This window comes from Oncorhynchus clarkii, unplaced genomic scaffold (assembly GCF_045791955.1).
Source record: "Oncorhynchus clarkii lewisi isolate Uvic-CL-2024 unplaced genomic scaffold, UVic_Ocla_1.0 unplaced_contig_6550_pilon_pilon, whole genome shotgun sequence".
Lineage (NCBI taxonomy): Eukaryota > Metazoa > Chordata > Actinopteri > Salmoniformes > Salmonidae > Oncorhynchus > Oncorhynchus clarkii.
The window spans coordinates 48,307-71,196 of NW_027258403.1; the positions used below are offsets into that span (position 1 = coordinate 48,307).

A 22,890-nucleotide genomic window follows, 5' to 3' on the forward strand; every position below is an offset into this window, starting at 1 on the left:
GGTAGAGGAGGTAGAGGGAGGTAGAGCGGGGTAGAGGGAGGTAGAGGTAGAGGGGGGTAGAGCGGGGTAGAGGTAGAGGGGGGTAGAGCGGGGTAGAGGTAGAGGGGGTAGAGGGAGGTAAAGGGAGGTAGAGGGAGGTAGAGGAGGTTGAGGGAGGTAGAGGGAGGTAGAGGGAGGTAGAGGGGGGTAGAGGGGGGTAGAGGTAGAGGGGGGTAGAGCGGGGTAGAGGGGAGTAGAGGGAGGTAGACTAAGCCTGTGTCAGGCCACCCTCCAAACAAAGGACCAAGCAGATAGTATTTTATGCGTTTGCGCGCGCGTGTGTGTCAAGCCATTGTATGTAGAGAACCAGATACTCTCACAATAAACCATATTAACACAGCCCTTAACGAGATAGAGAGAAGAGGGAGAGAGAGAAGGGAGGGAGAGAGAGAAGAGAGGGAGAGAGAGAAGAGATGGAGAGAGAGAAGAGATGAAGAGAGAGATGCAGAGAGAGAAGAGGCGGAGAGAGAGATGCAGAGAGAGAAGAGGCAGAGAGAGAAGAGGCAGAGAGAGAAGAGGCAGAGAGAGAAGAGGCAGAGAGAGAAGAGGCAGAGAGAGAAGAGGCAGAGAGAGAAGAGGCAGAGAGAGAAGAGGCAGAGAGAGAAGAGGCAGAGAGAGAAGAGGGAGAGAGAGAAGAGAGAGAAGAGGGAGAAGAGGGAGAAAGATGAGAAGAGGGAGAGAGAAGAGGGAGAGAGATGAGAATGATGAGAGAGAGAGAGAGGGAGAGAGAGAGGGAGAGAGAAGAGAGAGAGCTTAGGCAATGTTAACATGTTTCCCATGCCAATGAAGACATTGAATTTAAATAGTGAAAAGAGGGAAAAAAAAGAAAAAAAAAACAGAAAGTGAAAAATTCTCATCAAGTCTCCCTCCTTCTTTCTTTAACTTCTCTCACCGACTCCACTGTGTGTGTGTGTGTGTGTGTGTGTGTGTGTGTGTGTGTGTGTGTGTGTGTGTGTGTGTGTGTGTGTGTCTTGATCACTGAAACGGAAGAACCTGCAGTTTACCAGTTTTAAATGGTCCTGAATGCCATTTGTTCTCGGTGCTGGAATGGGAGGAGGAGTAGAGGGTGCTGCACTAGGGGGACTCTATCAGAGACCGGTGTTGTGTACCAGGCTAGGGGGACTCTATCAGAGACCGGTGTTGTGTACCAGGCTAGGGGGAATCTATCACAGAGACTGGTCCTGTGTACCAGGCTAGGGGGAATCTATCACAGAGACTGGTGTTGTGTACCAGGCTAGGGGGAATCTATCACAGAGACTGGTGTTGTGTGCCAGGCTAGGGGGAATCTATCAGACTGGTGTTGTGTACCAGGCTAGGGGGAATCTATCAGAGACCGGTGTTGTGTACCAGGCTAGGGGGAATCTATCACAGAGACCGGTGTTGTGTACCAGGCTAGGGGGAATCTATCAGAGACCGGTGTTGTGTACCAGGCTAGGGGGAATCTATCACAGAGACCGGTGTTGTGTACCAGGCTAGGGGGAATCTATCAGAGACCGGTGTTGTGTACCAGGCTAGGGGGAATCTATCACAGAGACTGGTGTTGTGTACCAGGCTAGGGGGAATCTATCACAGAGACTGGTGTTGTGTACCAGGCTAGGGGGAATCTATCACAGAGACTGGTGTTGTGTACCAGGCTAGGGGGAATCTATCACAGAGACTGGTGTTGTGTACCAGGCTAGGGGGAATCTATCAGACTGGTGTTGTGTACCAGGCTAGGGGGAATCTATCAGACTGGTGTTGTGTACCAGGCTAGGGGGAATCTATCACAGAGACTGGTGTTGTGTACCAGGCTAGGGGGAAACTATCACAGAGACTGGTGTTGTGTACCAGGCTAGGGGGAATCTATCACAGAGACTGGTGTTGTGTACCAGGCTAGGGGGAATCTATCAGACTGGTGTTGTGTACCAGGCTAGGGGGAATCTATCAGACTGGTGTTGTGTACCAGGCTAGGGGGAAACGATCACAGAGACTGGTGTTGTGTGCCAGGCTAGGGGGAATCTATCACAGAGACTGGTGTTGTGTACCAGGCTAGGGGGAATCTATCACAGAGACTGGTGTTGTGTACCAGGCTAGGGGGAATCTATCACAGAGACTGGTGTTGTGTACCAGGCTAGGGGGAATCTATCACAGAGACTGGTGTTGTGTACCAGGCTAGGGGGAAACTATCACAGAGACTGGTGTTGTGTACCAGGCTAGGGGGAATCTATCAGACTGGTGTTGTGTACCAGGCTAGGGGGAAACTAACACAGAGACTGGTGTTGTGTACCAGGCTAGGGGGAATCTATCAGACTGGTGTTGTGTACCAGGCTAGGGGGAATCTATCAGACTGGTGTTGTGTACCAGGCTAGGGGGAATCTATCAGACTGGTGTTGTGTACCAGGCTAGGGGGAATCTATCAGACTGGTGTTGTGTACCAGGCTAGGGGGAATCTGTATACAGTTTATTCTGAAAGTTCTCCGACCCCTCGACTTTTCCCACATTTTGTTACGATACAGGATTTAAAAAATATATATATATCCTTCGATCTACACACAATACCCCATAACGTCAAAGTGAAAAGAGGTTTTTAGACATTTTTTGCAAATGTACTAAAATTTTAAAACTGAAATAGCTTATTTACGTAAGTATTCAGACCCTTTGCTACAAAACTCGAAATTGAGCTCAGGTGCATCCTGTTTCCACTGATCATCCTTGAGATGTTTCTACAACTTTATTGGAGTCCACCTGTGGTGAATTCAATTGATTGGACATGATTTGGAAAAGTACACACCTGTCTATATAAGGTCCCACAGCTGACAGTGCATGTCTGTTTAAAAAAATAAAAAATAAAAAATAAGACGTTTTTGCTTTGTCATTATGGTGTATTGTGATGTCATTATGGGGTATTGTGATGTCATTATGGGGTATTGTGATGTCATTATGGGGTATTGTGATGTCATTATGGGGTATTGTGATGTCATTATGGGGTATTGAGTGTAGATAGAGGACTAAAAGAAAATATAATTGAATCCATTTTAGAATAAGGTTGTAACGTAACAAAATGTGGAAAAAGTCAAGGGGTCTGAATCATTTCCAAATGCACTGTATCTATACAGGTTTGTGCCTTCCCAAATCCTGTCCAATCAATTGAATTTACCACAGGTAGACTCCAATCAAGTTGTAGAAAGATCTCAAGTCTGAATTCTAATGTAAATAAGGGATTTCAGTGTTTAATTTTTAATACATTTAATACATTTTCAGGATGGTAGCGGGGTGAACAGGCAGTGGCTCAGGGTGGTTAAAGTCCTTGATGATCTTTTTGGCCTTCCTGTGACATCGGGTGCTGTCGGTGTCATGGAAGGCAGGTAGGTCACCCCCGGTGACGCGTTGTGCCGACCTCACTACCTTCTGGAGAGCCTTACAGTTGTGGGCGGAGCAGTTGCCGTGCCAGGTGGTACAGCCCGACAGGACGCTCTCGATTGTGCATCTGTAAAAGTTTGTGAGGGTTTAAGGTGACAAGGCAAATTTCTTCAGCCTCCAGAGGTTCTTCACCACGTTGTCTGTGTGGGTGGACCATTTCAGTTTGTCAGTGATGTGTACGCCAAGGAACTTAAAACTTTCAATTTTCTTCAATGTTGTCCCTTCGATGTGGATAGGGGGGTGCTCCCTCTGCTGTTTCCTGAAGTCCACAATCATCTCCTTTGTTTTGTTGACGTTGAGTGAGAGGTTGTTTTCCTGAAACCCACTCCGAGTACCTTCACCTCCTCCCTGTAGGCTGTCTCGTTGTTGTTGTTAATCAAGCCCACTACTGTTGTGTCGTCTGCACACTTGATGATTGAGTTGAAGGCGTGCTTGGCCACGCAGTCGTGGGTGAACAGGGAGTACATGAGGGGGCTGAGCACGCACCCTTGTGGGGCCCAAGTGTTGAGGGTCAGCGAAGTGGAGATGTTGTTTCCTACCTTCACCACCTGGGGGCGGCCCGTCAGAAAGTCCAGGACCCAATTGCACAGGGCGGGGTTGAGACCCAGGGCCTCCAGCTTAATGAAGAGCTTGTAGAGCTTGTAGGGTACTATGGTGTTGAATGCTGAGCTGTAGTCAATGAACAGCATTAGGTATTCCTTTTGTCCAAATGAGATAGGGCTGTGTTGGCGATTGCATCGGGGCGGTATGCAAACTGAAGTGGGTCTAAGGTGTTGGTGATATGATTCTTGACTGGTCTCTTTTTTTTGTTGTTGTTACATTTTTACCACTTTTTTCTCCCCAATTTCGTGGTATCCAATTGTTAGTAGCTACTATCTTATCTCATCGCTACAACTCCCGTACGGGCTCGGGAGAGACGAAGGTTGAAAGTCATGCGTCATGTCGGGACAACAAACTGGTATAGGGAGCGATTGTATATGTCCGTAAACACACCAGCCAGCAGCACACAGGTGTTTAGCTTCTCTGGAAGCGTGACGTCGGTGTCCAAGACGTGGCTGTTTTTCTTTTTGTAGTCCGTGATTTTCTGTCAACCCTGCCACATACGTCTTGTGTCTCAGCTACTGAATTGTGAATTTCACCATGTCCCTATACCAGCAGTAAAATGCACATGACAGCCCGCTCGGAGTTTGCCAAAAAAGGCACCTAAAGGACCCTCAGACCATGAGAAACAAGATTCTCTGGTCTGATAAAACCAAGATTGAACTCTGTTCTGAATGCCAAGCATCACGTCTGGAGGAAACCTGGCACGGTGAAGCATGGTGGTGGCAGCATCCCTACAGTGAAGCATGGTGGTTGTGGCAGCATCCCTACAGTGAAGCATGGTGCTGCATCATGCTGTGGGGATGTTTTTCAGAGGCAGGGACTGGGAGACTAGTCAGGATCGAGGGAAAGATGAATGAAGCAAAGTACAAAGAGATCCTTGATGAAAAACTACTCCAGAGCACTCAGAACCTCAGCCTGGGGCAAAGGTTTACCAAGACAACGCAGGAGTGGCTCTGAGACAAGTCTCTGAATGTCCTTGCGTTGCCCTGCCAGAACCCGGACTTGAACCCAATCAAACCCAACCTGAAAATAGCTGTGCAGCAACACTCCCCATCCAACCTGACAGAGGTTGAGAGGATCTGCAGAGAAGAATGGGAGAAACTCCCCAAATACAGGTGTGCCATGTTTGTAGTGTCATACGCAGGAAGACGAGGCTGTAATCGCTGCCAAAGGTGCTTCAACAAAGTGCTGAGTGAAGGGCCTGAATACTTTGTAAAAAATGTTTAAAAAAAAAATCTTTATCGTTAGATTGATGAACAAACAAAAAAATATTTAATCAATTTTAGAACCTAACAAAATGTGGAAAAAGTCAAGTATTCAGACCCCTTTCGAATGTATACCAGGGTATAAGTTAACTATCTGACTGAAGGTATCTACTTTTTACGTTGAGATAAAGCAGACCGTGTTCTTCATTTCACATTTTATGAAGCTTACCACAGTTCGCTAGAACTGTTGCGCCAGTCACGTGTTGGTTTGTAAATAGCACAACAGGAGAAAAAGGTAGCAGGTGAGTCCGGCTGTGTATTAACAAGGGTCGCGTTTTATATTGAAATTCAACAGTGTTTTTGTTTTCTTCAATAGAGAGAGATCAGAGATATGCAACTATAGTTTCCCTTCACAGAATATACAGTAGTGCAACAGAGCACAGAAAATCATCTGTAAATTGATTGGCCGATGACAATAGAAGTGCAATGCTATCTTGCAGGCAGTAAATGAGCTTACAATTTTTGCAAAAAAAATTATGCATTCGAGACCCATTATGCATGTACTCCCACTAACATTTCTAATGTTCATCATGGAAAGTATGTAGCCAGCTACATTTCCTAACACTTTGCTTAAAGTTCATCTTATATTTTATTGGAGAAAAGTAGGCTGGCTACATGGAGAAAAGTAGGCTGGCTACATGAAGAAAAGTAGGCTGGCTACATGGAGAAAAGTAGCTGAAGAAAGAAGCTACACATCAGTCAGAGCGCTGTCTGCTGATACAACGCCATCGATTCTCATCCCAGTTGAAGCACAAAATGTGTCTGATGCCGAGCAGGAAGTTACAATAAGATGCGTTTTAGATCTGTGTTTACAAAAACGCGGCAAGAGATTTCTTACACGTTTTAAAATTTTTGCCCCCTGTAAAATGAAGAATTCTGCGTTAACTCGACCCTTAAGTTTAACTTGGTATGTAATCGAAGTTACTGAATTAATAAGGTGACGAGGCATCACCCCGTGTTGTGTTTCTGCCGTGTTTGAGAAGTCAAAGCCCTTTGGATGGGTTAACTGTACTGCTGCCACTGCCATCGTTTCATTTCCTTAAGCTTTTTTCTCCTCTCCGTTCTCGGCCCCTCTGCTCCCCCCCTCCCAGGAAGGCCTGTTTCCCAAGAAACTCCAGTCACATAGACACTGCGTGGAGACATTCTGCTCCAGAGCCAGTACTGTTCTTCTTTCAGACATGCATGCGTCAAAACTGTGTTCATTTGCACAATGTCTCTCGTTCACATTCGCTTGTAAAATGTCCAAACGCACCAAAAAGGACATTCGGTAGCTCCTACCTATATATGTAGAACATTATGAGCTGGATTTCCTGTCTTTGCGTTTCGTTTATTTTAGTTTGCGCTCGTTATCATATTGAGCTAGCAGCTTCCATGAAAATTCACTATTACGTGTGCTAATTTTGTTAGCATTCTGGTAACCGATTGTATTTTTATTATTTTTGAAATGTTTTAAAATGGTGCGCCCCTTTGTGTACTAAACCGGTAATACAATAAATCCCGGGATGAGAGAAGGACAGTATGACGATATGAAAATCTGAAAACCGCCCAACCATATTATGTACATAAAATGTATGCAATGTGTATTATTGTGACATACACCGGATTGGTGCAGTGAAATGTGTTGTTTTACAGGGTCGGTCATAGTAGTGTGATAGGTGTTGTTTTACAGGGTCAGTCATAGTAGTATGATAGGTGTTGTTTTACAGGGTCAGTCATAGTAGTATGATAGGTGTTGTTTTACAGGGTCAGTCATAGTAGTGTGATAGGTGTTGTTTTACAGGGTCAGTCATAGTAGTATGATAGGTGTTGTTTTACAGGGTCAGTCATAGTAGTGTGATAGGTGTTGTTTTACAGGGTCAGTCATAGTAGTATGATAGGTGTTGTTTTACAGGGTCAGTCATAGTAGTGTGATAGGTGTTGTTTTACAGGGTCAGTCATAGTAGTATGATAGGTGTTGTTTTACAGGGTCAGCCATAGTAGTATGATGGGTGCAGTGAAATGCCTTTCTTGCCAGCTCTTAACCCCAACAATCGCTCAGTGTGTCTCCGCTCAGTGCCTCAGTGTTGCATGCGTGTGTTGTGCGTGTGTCGTGCGTGTGTCGTGCGTGTGTCGTGCGTGTGTCGTGCGTGCATTAGACGTTCCCACTCACCTATAGGAGGTGTTGTCAGAGCAGGGTTGGTGTGCTCTCACCACTACAAACACGTGTTGGAAGTGGGACCGTATGTTCTTAGGGGTGAAGGGTTGAGCCCCGGGCTCCTGGAATACGATAGTCACTATGTCATTCCCTATGTGACGCTTCCTCAGGAGCTGGGAAATGTAGACAAATTGGTTAGAGAAAACAGCAAAGGAAAACTCTCAAGGTAAACACATGGACAAGAAGATGGTCACTTTTTCAATAATCTATTTAGGGATGTGACAATCTCTCTTTTATTTTATTCTGCAATTAAATGGTCAGAAAAATGAATAAAATTCCATGTGAATTCACAATGTAGCTGCTGCCAGCAACAGTTTGGGTCTCACGGTGCGTCCCGGTCACATGGTTAAGCATTGTACTACCATTACTGTACTACCATTACTGTACCTGTACTACCATTACTGTACTACCATTACTGTACTACCATTACTGTACCTATACTACCATTACTGTACCTATACTACCATTACTGTACTACCATTACTGTACCTATACTACCATTACTGTACTACCATTACTGTACTACCATTACTGTACTACCATTACTGTACTACCATTACTGTACTACCATTACTGTACTACCATTACTGTACCTGTACTACCATTACTGTACCTATACTACCATTACTATACTACTATTACTATACTACCATTACTGTACCTGTACTACCATTACTATACTACCATTACTGTACCTGTACTACCATTACTGTACTACCATTACTGTACTACCATTACTGTACCTATAATACCATTACTGTACTACCATTACTGTACTACCATTACTGTATCTATACTACCATTACTGTACCTGTACTACCAGTACTGTACTACCATTACTGTATCTATACTACCATTACTGTACTACCATTACTGTACCTGTACTACCATTACTGTACTACCCTTACTGTACTACCATTACTGTACTACCATTACTGTACCTGTACTACCCTTACTGTACCTGTACTACCATTACTGTATTACCCTTACTGTACTACCACTACTGTACTACCACTACTGTACTACCACTACTGTACTACCACTACTGTACTACCACTACTGTACCTGTACTACCATTACTGTACCTATACTACCATTACTGTACCTATACTAACATTACTGTACCTGTACTACCATTACTGTACCTGTACTACCATTACTGTACTACCATTACTGTACTACCATTACTGTACCTATACTACCATTACTGTACCTGTACTACCATTACTGTACTACCATTACTGTACTACCATTACTGTATCTATACTACCATTACTGTACCTGTACTACCATTACTGTACTACCATTACTGTACTACCATTACTGTACCTGTACTACCATTACTGTACTACCCTTACTGTACTACCACTACTGTACTACCATTACTGTACTACCCTTACTGTACTACCACTACTGTACTACCACTACTGTACCTGTACTACCACTACTGTACTACCATTACTGTACTACCATTACTGTACCTGTACTACCATTACTGTACCTGTACTACCATTACTGTACTACCATTACTGTACTACCATTACTGTACTACCATTACTGTACCTATACTACCATTACTGTACCTATACTACCATTACTGTACTACCATTACTGTACCTATACTACCATTACTGTACTACCATTACTGTACTACCATTACTGTACTACCATTACTGTACTACCATTACTGTACTACCATTACTGTACCTGTACTACCATTACTGTACCTATACTACCATTACTATACTACTATTACTATACTACCATTACTGTACCTGTACTACCATTACTATACTACCATTACTGTACCTGTACTACCATTACTGTACTACCATTACTGTACTACCATTACTGTACTACCATTACTGTACTACCATTACTGTACCTATACTACCATTACTGTACTACCATTACTGTACTACCATTACTGTATCTATACTACCATTACTGTACCTGTACTACCAGTACTGTACTACCAGTACTGTACTACCATTACTGTATCTATACTACCATTACTGTACTACCATTACTGTACCTGTACTACCATTACTGTACTACCCTTACTGTACTACCATTACTGTACTACCACGACTGTACCTGTACTACCCTTACTGTACTACCACTACTGTACTACCACTACTGTACTACCACTACTGTACTACCACTACTGTACCTGTACTACCATTACTGTACCTATACTACCATTACTGTACCTATACTACCATTACTGTACCTGTACTACCATTACTGTACCTGTACTACCATTACTGTACTACCATTACTGTACTACCATTACTGTACTACCATTACTGTACCTATACTACCATTACTGTACCTGTACTACCATTACTGTACTACCATTACTGTATCTATACTACCATTACTGTACCTGTACTACCATTACTGTACTACCATTACTGTACCTGTACTACCATTACTGTACTACCCTTACTGTACTACCACTACTGTACTACCATTACTGTACTACCCTTACTGTACTACCACTACTGTACTACCATTACTGTACCTGTACTACCATTACTGTACTACCATTACTGTATCTATACTACCACTACTGTACTACCATTACTGTACCTGTACTACCATTACTGTACTACCATTACTGTACTACCATTACTGTACTACCATTACGTTACTACCATTACTGTATCTATACTACCATTACTGTACCTGTACTACCACTACTGTACTACCACTACTGTACTACCACTACTGTACTACCACTACTGTACTACCATTACTGTATCTATACTACCACTACTGTACTACCATTACTGTACTACCATTACTGTACTACCATTACTGTACCTCTACTACCATTACTGTACTACCACTACTGTACTACCATTACTGTATCTATACTACCACTACTGTTCTACCATTACTGTACTACCATTACTGTACTACCATTACTGTACCTGTACTACCATTACTGTACTACCACTACTGTACTACCATTACTGTACCTGTACTACCATTACTGTACTACCATTACTGTACCTGCACTACCATTACTGTACTACCACTACTGTACTACCATTACTGTACTACCACGACTGTACCTGTACTACCCTTACTGTACCTGTACTACCATTACTGTACTACCCTTACTGTACTACCACTACTGTACTACCACTACTGTACTACCACTACTGTACCTGTACTACCATTACTGTACCTATACTACCATTACTTTACCTATACTACCATTACTGTACCTATACTAACATTACTGTACCTGTACTACCATTACTGTACCTGTACTACCATTACTGTACTACCATTACTGTACTACCATTACTGTACCTATACTACCATTACTGTACCTGTACTACCATTACTGTACTACCATTACTGTACTACCATTACTGTATCTATACTACCATTACTGTACCTGTACTACCATTACTGTACTACCATTACTGTACTACCATTACTGTACCTGTACTACCATTACTGTACTACCCTTACTGTACTACCACTACTGTACTACCATTACTGTACTACCCTTACTGTACTACCACTACTGTACTACCATTACTGTACCTGTACTACCATTACTGTACTACCATTACTGTATCTATACTACCACTACTGTACTACCATTACTGTACCTGTACTACCATTACTGTACTACCATTACTGTACTACCATTACTGTACCTGTACTACCATTACTGTACTACCATTACGTTACTACCATTACTGTATCTATACTACCATTACTGTACCTGTACTACCATTACTGTACTACCATTACTGTACTACCATTACTGTACTACCACTACTGTACTACCACTACTGTACTACCACTACTGTACTACCATTACTGTATCTATACTACCACTACTGTACTACCATTACTGTACTACCATTACTGTACTACCATTACTGTACCTGTACTACCATTACTGTACTACCACTACTGTACTACCATTACTGTATCTATACTACCACTACTGTTCTACCATTACTGTACTACCATTACTGTACTACCATTACTGTACCTGTACTACCATTACTGTACTACCACTACTGTACTACCATTACTGTACCTGTACTACCATTACTGTACTACCATTACTGTACTACCACTACTGTACTACCATTACTGTACCTGTACTACCATTACTGTACTACCATTACTGTACTACCATTACTGTACTACCATTACTGTACTACCATTACTGTACTACCATTACTGATCCACAATTCCACTTCTACATTTCCTTTTCATTTAACTTCTCAAAGTGTTGCCATACAAGACTTCGCTGCTGTCTCTTGCCATTTTCCATCTGTTAACGACGATGACGTAGCGGTGGAGAGTCCACAATAATGGACTCGTTGCGCGCATAGGCCGTGATATTGAGATCACTTCGCCCTGACAAGGTCACACATAATTATCTGATCATGTCCATGGGTTCGCTTCACGCTGTTCACAGGCTGAAAGTGAGGGCACCAAAGACAGAGGAGAAGTATATAGTATAAATCGTAATAGCAGAGCAATGTTTTTGAAACAGTTGAAATGTATAGGAGGTATCCTTCCTATTGAGTTTTTATCTGAAATTGCAGTTAAAGGCGGGTACTCTGAAATTGACGCCGTAGCTTTAAGGGATTTTCAGAACACTCATTTATTCCAATGCAAAAAGCAAGCAGGAACTCAACTGCTCAGTGAATTTTTCAGTTAAAATTATATTTTTTAAATGTGTTGATTTGCATGATATTGTTGAAATGAAACAATGGTTTGTTCTAAGGTGGGCCGAAAAGCAATATAACTATTGTTTAGCTAACGTTCGCTGACGTTAGCATTCAGCTAACTGGCCAGTTAACTTAACCTACTAATTTGCCAACTTTAGCTAACGTTAGCTGTGTGAGGATGCAGAGTGCAGACATTTTGTTTAGCTTGCTACCTAGCTCTATATAAAATGACTGACACTGTATGATAATATTACCTTTTATATTCGTATGAGAGCGGTAAATGTTCATTTTCGCAATGCTGAAGTTACTTGATGAAGCAAGCATTGTTCGCTTGATGTTATAACATGTTAGCTAGCAGCTGTTCCACTTGGCTGTGTTATTGTCTTGCTAAATTAATGAGTATACGGAAGAGAAAATAAACCATGTAAATGTCTGCACGTTTGTGAATTGTTGCATTAATTAAGATGATATTAATTAATATGGTACATACATGAAGTTGTTGCTTGCATATAAATTAATAATTTGCTACAGTGACATTTCTGGCACTTTTGAGCTGTGAAGCAAGAACATCACCCAAACCTTCTCTCAGCTCGTGTCATTCCCGTTGCTAATGTGAATTGAGAAGTTTATTTACATATTATGTAAATATACATTTTGTGCTGTTAGCCTCTCATTCAATGCTCGTCAATGGAAATTGACCCAATATGCGGTTTATTTTCTGCTACCTTTAAATTACACAACCTTCCCCAGATCTTCATAGCCTATCACACAACCTTCCCCAGATCTTCATAGCCTATCACACAACCTTCCCCAGATCTTCATAGCCTATCACACAACCTTCCCCAGATCTTCATAGCCTATCACACAACCTTCCCCAGATCTTCATAGCCTATCACACAACCTTCCCCAGATCTTCATAGCCTATTGTCTAGTTAGGAAAATTATATGTTTTGTGATAACTGCACTGTGATTAAAAATTTGTGGGGGAAAAAAATATGGTTTTCAATTTTATTTTTTTTCCTGACATTAAAGGAAAATCCCAACCAAAAATTATCTTTTGGTATTTGTTTCATTGGTGATATTGTCCCAAAATGCTTTGCATGTCAGCAATCAAGTTTATAAAGATATATAATTTCCAAATACAGCCGGTATGATGCATTTTCCATCCTATGATGCAAAATGCATCAAACAGGCTGTATTTCTGTAATTATATTTATTTCTAAGACATTTTAAAGGATGATAAGATAAAAAAAAAAGTCAGTAGCATTGTTTTAAAGGACTTGATCATTGAGTTTTCTACCTCTCCAGATAATTTATTTAATTAACAATTTTGTTTAGTTTGTTCTAATAGTCTTCGGGCCTGTATAAAATCTCAACGTTGGTCAATTATAACTATCCATACCTGTTGTTTGTTGTTGGGTGTGTAGGGCAGCATGGTGGAGACATGAAACATCACCTCGTAGTCCTTATAGGTGGTATAGAGGGAGTGGGTCCCTGTGGAGTCAGCTGGAGGAGAGACAGACAGACAGTAGAGTTAGACAGACAGGTTCATAGTCCTTATAGGTGGTATAGAGGGAGTGGGTCCCTGTGGAGTCAGCTGGAGGAGAGACAGACAGACAGTAGAGTTAGACAGACAGGTTCATAGTCCTTATAGGTGGTATAGAGGGAGTGGGTCCCTGTGGAGTCAGCTGGAGGAGAGACAGACAGTAGAGTTAGACAGACAGGTTCGTAGTCCTTATAGGTGGTATAGAGGGAGTGGGTCCCTGTGGAGTCAGCTGGAGGAGAGACAGACAGTAGAGTTAGACAGACAGGTTCATAGTCCTTGTAGGTGGTATAGAGGGAGTGGGTCCCTGTGGAGTCAGCTGGAGGAGAGACAGACAGGTTCATAGTCCTTATAGGTAGTGTTCAGGGAACGGGTCCCTGTTGAGTCAGCTGGAGGAGAGACAGACAGTAACTAGAGTTAGACAGACAGGTTCATAGTCCTTATAGGTGGTGTACAGGGAGTGGGTCCCTGTGGAGTCAGCTGGAGGAGAGACAGACAGACAGTAGAGTTAGACAGACAGGTTTGTAGTCCTTATAGGTGGTGTACAGGGAGTGGGTCCCTGTGGAGTCAGCTGGAGGAGAGACAGACAGTAGAGTTAGACAGACAGGTTCATAGTCCTTATAGGTGGTGTACAGGGAGTGGGTCCCTGTTGAGTCAGCTGGAGGAGAGACAGACAGACAGTAGAGTTAGACAGTCAGGTTCATAGTCCTTATAGGTGGTATAGAGGGAGTGGGTCCCTGTGGAGTCAGCTGGAGGAGAGACAGACAGTAACTAGAGTTAGACAGACAGGTTCCTAGTCCTTATAGGTGGTATAGAGGGGATGGGTCCCTGTTGAGTCAGCCAGAGGAGAGACAGACAGGTTCATAGTCCTTATAGGTGGTGTACAGGGAGTGGGCCCCTGTTGAGTCAGCTAGAGGAGAGACAGACAGTAACTAGAGTTAGACAGACAGGTTCATAGTCCTTATAGGTGGTATAGAGGGGATGGGTCCAAGAGAAGTCCGCTAAGAGAGAAAACTAAGACGTGTAAGAATGTGTTACTGTTCCAACTGCCATCATCTCTCCTGTATATAACAGCCTCATGTCTAGATTGTCTGTCTGACGCAGACCCTTACACAGAATGTTCTAGAGCTGGGTGACACATTACATTAAAAAATATATGTAGTTTAAACTGCCACTAGGCTTGGGCAGTATATCATATTATACATACCGTATACTTATACTTACCTTATATACCGAGGTATTTGGAAATAGCAACAGGATGGTTTTTCAATACCGTCAACATCGTTTAAACTATTATTATTATTTTTTAAAGTATTTTAAATACATTTGAATATTTGTAGATACTTTTTAAGTAAATACCTGCAGTCAACATGATCTTCATTTCACCGGGCACATTATTTTTAGTTATGAAGCTTACAGGTAAGTACAGTGGGGTTGGAAAATAGCGCCTCTTGTGTTCAGTGCCGGTATTACCTAATATTCCGGGATGGCACAAGGTCGGAATGAAGATATGAATCTGAAGATATGAATCATTACTTATTGTAATGAACGATATCAGCAAAATGCCTGCGATAAGTGATCAGTACGGTCGGTGTGGATCATTTGGGGTTTCTCGTCCCAGCTCTAGCATGTTCCCCTCTTTATATAGAGTGAAAGCAGTCAGTTCGTGGGAATGTGTATATAGTGTAGCAACGTACTCTTAGTGTCCAGCTGGGCATGAGAGAGATAGAGGGAGATAACACTGTGTGTGTGTGGTAACATACTCTTAGTGTCCAGCTGGGCTCGGTACTTGGTGTTAAGCTGGGCATGAGAGAGATAGAGGGAGATAACACTGTGTGTGTGTGTGTGTGGTAACGTACTCTTAGTGTCCAGCTGGGCATGAGAGAGATAGAGGGAGATAACACTGTGTGTGTGTGTGGTAACATACTCTTAGTGTCCAGCTGGGCTCGGTACTTGGTGTTAAGCTGGGCATGAGAGAGATAGAGGGAGATAACACTGTGTGTGTGTGTGTGTGGTAACGTACTCTTAGTGTCCAGCTGGGCTCGGTACTTGGTGTTAAGCTGGGCATGAGAGAGATAGAGGGAGATAACACTGTGTGTGTGTGTGTGTGGTAACGTACTCTTAGTGTCCAGCTGGGCTCGGTACTTGGTGTTAAGCTGGGCATGAGAGAGATAGAGGGAGATAACACTGTGTGTGTGTGTGTGTGTGTGGTAACGTACTCTTAGTGTCCAGCTGGGCATGAGAGAGATAGAGGGAGATAACACTGTGTGTGTGTGTGTGTGGTAACGTACTCTTAGTGTCCAGCTGGGCTCGGTACTTGGTGTTAAGCTGGGCATGAGAGAGATAGAGGGAGATAACACTGTGTGTGTGTGTGTGTGGTAACGTACTCTTAGTGTCCAGCTGGGCTCGGTACTTGGTGTTAAGCTGGGCATGAGAGAGATAGAGGGAGATAACACTGTGTGTGTGTGTGTGTGTGTGGTAACGTACTCTTAGTGTCCAGCTGGGCATGAGAGAGATAGAGGGAGATAACACTGTGTGTGTGTGTGTGTGGTAACGTACTCTTAGTGTCCAGCTGGGCTCGGTACTTGGTGTTAAGCTGGGCATGAGAGAGATAGAGGGAGATAACACTGTGTGTGTGTGTGTGTGGTAACGTACTCTTAGTGTCCAGCTGGGCTCGGTACTTGGTGTTAAGCTGGGCATGAGAGAGATAGAGGGAGATAACACTGTGTGTGTGTGTGTGTGGTAACGTACTCTTAGTGTCCAGCTGGGCTCGGTACTTGGTGAATCCTTTCAGTCGGACCCTCTCCCCCAGCAGCTGAAGGAACTCCTCCAGAGCAGGACCTGCCGAATCATTGTTGTACATATCCTCTTCACTGCTCTGTCCCGACGCACAGTACAACACCCCCACCTTCAACTGGAAACTCAACTGCAGAGAGAGACGGGACAGAGAGAGAGGGAGAGGGAGAGAGAACAGAGAGACGGAGACAGAGAGACGGAGACAGAGAGAGGGGGAGAGGGAGAGGGAGAGACAGAGACAGAGACAGGGAGACGGAGACGGAGAGGGAGACGGAGAGGGAGAGGGAGAGGGAGACAGAGAGAGAGACGGAGACAGAGAGAGAGACGGAGACAGAGAGGGAGAGAGAGAGAGAGAGACAGGGAGAGGGGGAGGGAGGGAGAGAGAGAGGGAGAGAACAGAGTATATGACAGTCCCTCTGTCTGAAAAGTGTTAAATGCTTCCCTTTTCTCCTTCCTCTCCGAAGCCACCACAGATCCACAGATCCACAGATCCAACAACCAGACAGATAAAAGCAAGCTTTCTCCCATCAACACAGAAACCAAGAGAGGAGAGGGTGTCTGTGTGTACTGTAGTACGGTCTCCTTAACCCCTGGTGTCTGTGTGTACTGAGGTGGTGTCTCCTTACCCCCTGGTGTCTGTGTGTACTGAGGTGATGTCTCCTTACCCCCTGGTGTCTGTGTGTACTGTAGTACGATCTCCTTACCCCCTGATGTCTGTGTGTACTGAGGTGCAGACTCCTTACACCTTGGTGTCTGTGTGTACTGTAGTGTCTCTTACCCCCTGGTGTCCTTACCCCCTGGTGTCTGTGTGTACTGTAGTGGTGTCTCCTTACACCCTGGTGCCTGTGTGTACTGTAGTGCCTCCCCCTTACCCCCTGGTGTCTGTGTGTACTGTAGTGGTGTCTCCTTACCCCCTGATGTCTGTGTGTACTGAGGTGCAGTCTCCTTACACCTGGTGTCTGTGTGTACTGTAGTGCCTCCTCCTTACCTCCTGGTGTCTGTGTGTACTGTAGTGCCTCCTCCTTACCCCCTGGTGTCTGTGTGTACTGTAGTGTGGTCTCCTTACCCCCTGGTGTCTGTGTGTACTGTAGTGGTGTCTCCTTACACCCTGGTGCCTGTGTGTACTGTAGTGCCTCCCCCTTACCCCCTGGTGTCTGTGTGTACTGTAGTGGTGTCTCCTTACCCCCTGATGTCTGTGTGTACTGAGGTGCAGTCTCCTTACACCCTGGTGTCTGTGTGTACTGTAGTGCCTCCTCCTTACCTCCTGGTGTCTGTGTGTACTGTAGTGCCTCCTCCTTACCCCCTGGTGTCTGTGTGTACCGAGGTGCTGTGTCCTTACCCCCTGGTGTCTGTGTGTACTGAGGTGCTGTCTCCAGACACCCTGGTGTCTGTGTGTACTGAGGTGCTGTCTCCTTACCCCCTGGTGTCTGTGTGTACTGAGGTGCAGTCTCCTTACACCCTGGTGTCTGTGTATACTGTAGTGCCTCCTCTTTACCTCCTGGTGTCTGTGTGTACTGTAGTGCCTCCTCCTTACCCCCTGGTGTCTGTGTGTACTGTAGTGCCTCCTCCTTACCCCCTGGTGTCTGTGTGTACCGAGGTGCTGTGTCCTTACCCCCTGGTGTCTATGTGTACTGAGGTGCTGTGTCCTTACCCTCTGGTGTCTATGTGTACCGAGGTGCTGTCTCCTTACCCCCTGGTGTCTGTGTGTACCGAGGTGCTGTGTCCTTACCCCCTGGTGTCTATGTGTACTGAGGTGCTGTGTCCTTACCCTCTGGTGTCTATGTGTACCGAGGTGCTGTCTCCTTACCCCCTGGTGTCTGTGTGTACTGTAGTGCCTCCTCCTTACCCCCTGTTCGTCCAGCTTCATCAGCTGCTCTGTGACTTTAGGTGTGTTGAGAGCCAGTCTGAGACAGTGGGCGTTCAGCTCTGGTACCAGGTAATCTAGCACCTCTTTGAGGGGTAGACCCCGCGCCAGGCCGTGCTTTGAGGTAGATGGCACCGCATCCTCCAGGATAGACCCACGCAGGGTGGTGAGCTAGAGGGAGGAAGAGCGGAATAGAAAGAGGAGGAAGAGAGAAGAGAACAGAACAGGAAGAGGAGACAGATTCATTATTAGATCAGCCAGGAGATGATTGGGGCCTGTTCAGACCAAAACCAATCTTATCTAATATCGCTCCCTATTGCATTTAAAGTGCACTACTTATGGAAAAAGGTTGACACAGACAGAGCAGCTTTCTTCAAACGTCTTCCTCTCAACGGTTAACGCTTCACGGTCATCTGTGGTCAACAAAAACAACAACGAGCAAATGAGAGAGAGACACCAGCGCGTGTGTGTGTGTGTGTGTGTGTGTGTGAGAGAGAAAGTGTGTGGCCTTGGCTTCTCCTCACTGTTCACTTACAGTAGAGGCACTTAGGGCTAAAATTAACTTCCTGAGGGGAGAACACTATCTAAGGCCAAAGAAAACTTCAGTGGACGGACAGTGTACATAATAGAATGACAGAGACCTTTATACATTTTTTATTTTACCTTTATTTAACTCGGCAAGTCAGTTAAGAACAAATTCTTATTTTCAATGACGGCCTGGGAACAGTGGGTTAACTGCATGTTCAGGGGCAGAACGACAGATTTGTACCTTGTCAGCTCGGGGATTCGAACTTGCAACCTTTCGGTTACTAGTCCAACGCTCAGTAGACACACAGAGTCAAGTCCCCTGTGTGTGATTGTGTGTCACTGAGAGGTACTGTACAGTGTCATTGGGTGTTGAAAGACAGTGACATTTTGCAGGATATTATTATGTATAATAAAATGTAATGTTGTTGTGTACTGTAGCTTTTAGTGAGACGTTCTGACGTTCTGACTGAGGCCTGTGGGCTAAATGAACTAACAGGGATGAACTTCAGCTGGTTGAGAGAACCCACAACACCACTGGTCTTAACCATTATCCTGTGACGCTGTCTCAACACACACACACACACACACACACACACACACACACCCACACACACACACACACACCTTCCAATAGCAGCGAGCAGGGGGGTGGAGAGAATAGGAAAGGAGAAGAGGGGGTGGGATAAAGGCAGCAGCTATGTGACCACCATTACAGTGTCTGTTTCTATGACTGTCACCTAACTGGGTTCTATAGCTGTAACCACCTATTACCGTTAACCGGTTCTATAGCTGTAACCACCTATTACCGTAATCCGGTTCTATAGCTGTAACCACCTATTACCGTTAACCGGTTCTATAGCTGTAACCACCTATTACTGTAAACCGGTTCTATGGCAGTAACCACCTATTACTGTAAATAGGTTATATAGCTGCAAACTACGTCTTACTGTACACACGGTTCAATAGCTGTAACCACCTATTACTGTAAACCAGTTCTATAGCTGTTAACACCTATTACCGTAATTCGGTCCTATAGCTGTAACCACCTATTACCGTAAACCGGTCCTATAGCTGTAACCACCTATTACCGTAAACCGGTTCCTATAGCTGTAACCACCTATTAGCTGTAACCCGTAAACCGGTTCCTATAGCTGTAACCACCTATTACCGCAAACCGGTTCTATAGCTGTAACCACCTATTACTGCAAACCGGTTCTATAGCTGTAACCACCTATTACCGCAAACCGGTTCTATAGCTGTAACCAACTATTACCGTAAACCGGTTCCTATAGCTGTAACCACCTATTACAGCAAACCGGTTCTATAGCTGTAACCACCAATTACCGTAATCCGGTTCCTATAGCTGTAACCACCAATTACCGTAATCCGGTTCCTATAGCTGTAACCACTTATTACCGTAATCCGATTCCTATAACTGTAACCACCTATTACCGTAATCCGGTTCTATAGCTGTAACCACCTATTACTGTAAACCGGTTCTATAGCTGTAACCACCTATTACTGTAAACTGGTTCTATGGCAGTAAACACCTATTACTGTAAATAGGTTATATAGCTGCAAACTACGTCTTACTGTACACACGGTTCAATAGCTGTAACCACCTATTACTGTAAACCAATTCTATAACTGTAACCACCTATTACTGTAAACCTGTTCTATACCTGTAACCAACTAGAACTGTAAACCGATTATATAACTGTAATCACCTATTACTGTAAACAGGTTCTATAGCTGTAACCACCTATTACCGTAAACCGGTTCTATAGCTGTAACCACCTATTACCGTAAACCGGGTTCTATAGCTGAAACCACCTATTACTGTAAACCGGTTCTATAGCTGTAACCACCTATTACTGTAAACCGGTTCTATAGCTGTAACCACCTATTACTGTAAACAGGTTCTATAGCTGTAATCACCAATTACTGTAAACAGGTTCTATAGCTGTAACCATCCATTACTGTAAACATCTATTACTGTAAGCAGGTTCTATTACTGTAAACAGGTTCTATTACTGTAAATTAGTTACACAACTGTAAGAGCATTGCTGACCCTGACATTCAAAAATTTAAATGACTGGTTATGCTACTGCAGGGTCTGAGGAACTGGAGAGAGTGAGGGAGTTAGAGGGGAGGATGAAGGGAGGTAGAGGGGAGGATGGAGGGAGGTAGAGGGGAGGATGGAGGGAGGTAGAGGGGAGGATGGAGGGAGGTAGAGGGGAGGATGGAGGGAGGTAGAGGGGAGGATGGAGGGAGGTAGAGGGGAGGATGAAGGGAGGTAGAGGGGAGGATGGAGGGAGGTAGAGGGGAGGATGGATGGAGGTAGAGGGGAGGATGGATGGAGGTAGAGGGGAGGATGGAGGGAGGTAGAGGGGAGGATGGAGGGAGGTAGAGGGGAGGATGGAGGGATGTAGAGGGGAGGATGAAGGGAGGTAGAGGGGAGGATGAAGGGAGGTAGAGGGGAGGATGAAGGGAGGTAGAGGGGAGGATGGAGGGAGGTAGAGGGGAGGATGGATGGAGGTAGAGGGGAGGATGGAGGGAGGTAGAGGGGAGGATGGAGGGAGGTAGAGGGGAGGATGGAGGGAGGTAGAGGGGAGGATGGAGGGAGGTAGAGGGGAGGATGGAGGGAGGTAGAGGGGAGGATGGAGGTTGAGGTATGAGGTAGTCACCTGGAATGGAATTCAATTAACAGTTGTACCTTGTTAAAAGTTCATTTGTGGGATTGCATTCCTTCTTAATGTGTTTGAGCCAATCCACGAGTTGTGTTGTGACAAGGTAGGGGTGGTATACAGAAGATAGCCCTATTTGGTAAAAGACCAAGTCCATATTATGGAAAGAACAGCTCAAATAAGCAAAATAATGTAATGTAAGTCCATCATTACTTGAAGACATTGGGGCGGCAGGGTAGCCTAGCGGTTAGAGCGTTGGACTAGGAAGGTTGCAAGTTCAAATCCCAGAGCTGACAAGGTACAAATCTGTCGTCCTGCCCCTGAACAGGCAGTTAACCCACCGTTCCTAGGAAGTCAACTGACTTGCCTAGTTAAATAAAGAAAATGAAGGTCAGTCAATGGGGGAATATTTCAACAACTTTGAAAGTTTCTTCAAAGTGCAGTCGCAAAAACCATAAAGCGCTGTGATGAAACTGTCTCTCATGTTAGCTCTGCTGCAGAGGATAAGTTCATTAGAGTTAACTCAGATCATCTCAGATTGCAGCCCAAATAAATGCAACAGACACATCTCAACATCAACTGTTCAGAGGACACTACATGAGTCAGGCTTTCATGGATGAATTGCTGCAAAGAACCCACCACTAAAGGACACCAATAAGAAGACAGCCAGGGAAACACGAGCAATGGAGACTAGACCGGTGGAAATCTGGTCTGATGAGTCCAAATCTGAGATTTTTGGTTCCAACCGCCGTGTCTTTGTCAGACGCAGAGTAGGTGACCGGATGATCTCTGCATGTGTGGTTCTCCCGTGAAGCATGGTGTGGATTTTCATTTGCTGGTGACACTGTGATTTATTTAGAATTCAAGGCACACCACAGCATTCTGCAGCGATACGCCATCCCATCTGGTTTGCACTTATTGGGACAATCATTTGTTATTCAACAGGACAATGACCCAAAACACCTCCAGGCTGTTTAAGGGCTATTTAACCAAGAAGGAGAGTGATGGAGTGCTGCATCAGATGACCTGGCCTCCACTATAACCCGACCTCAGCCCAATTGAGATGGTTTGGGATGAGTTGGACCGCAGAGTGAAGGAAAAGCAGCCAACAAGTGTTCAGCATATGTGAGAACTCCTTCAAGACTGTTGGAAAGGCATTCCTTATGAAGCTGGTTGAGAGAATGCCAAGAGTGTGAAAAGCTGTCATCAAGGCAAAGGGTGGTTACTCTGAAGAATTTAAAATGTATTTTGATC

The 22,890-nt window shown here is 44.4% G+C and overlaps 1 protein-coding gene across 1 annotated transcript in view; it reads right to left on the reverse strand.

The window, feature by feature from the left end:
• The window catches only part of LOC139396863 (signal-induced proliferation-associated 1-like protein 1), a gene marked incomplete at both ends in the record, with an annotated part of 76,680 nt that overhangs the window by 48,299 nt on the left and 5,491 nt on the right, over positions 1-22,890 (reverse strand). Inside the window, 4 exons of the mRNA XM_071143777.1 lie at positions 7,456-7,613; positions 13,621-13,724; positions 16,513-16,687; positions 18,404-18,592. Coding sequence (XP_070999878.1) covers positions 7,456-7,613; positions 13,621-13,724; positions 16,513-16,687; positions 18,404-18,592 — 626 coding nt within the window. The remainder of the gene's footprint in view (positions 1-7,455; positions 7,614-13,620; positions 13,725-16,512; positions 16,688-18,403; positions 18,593-22,890) is intronic.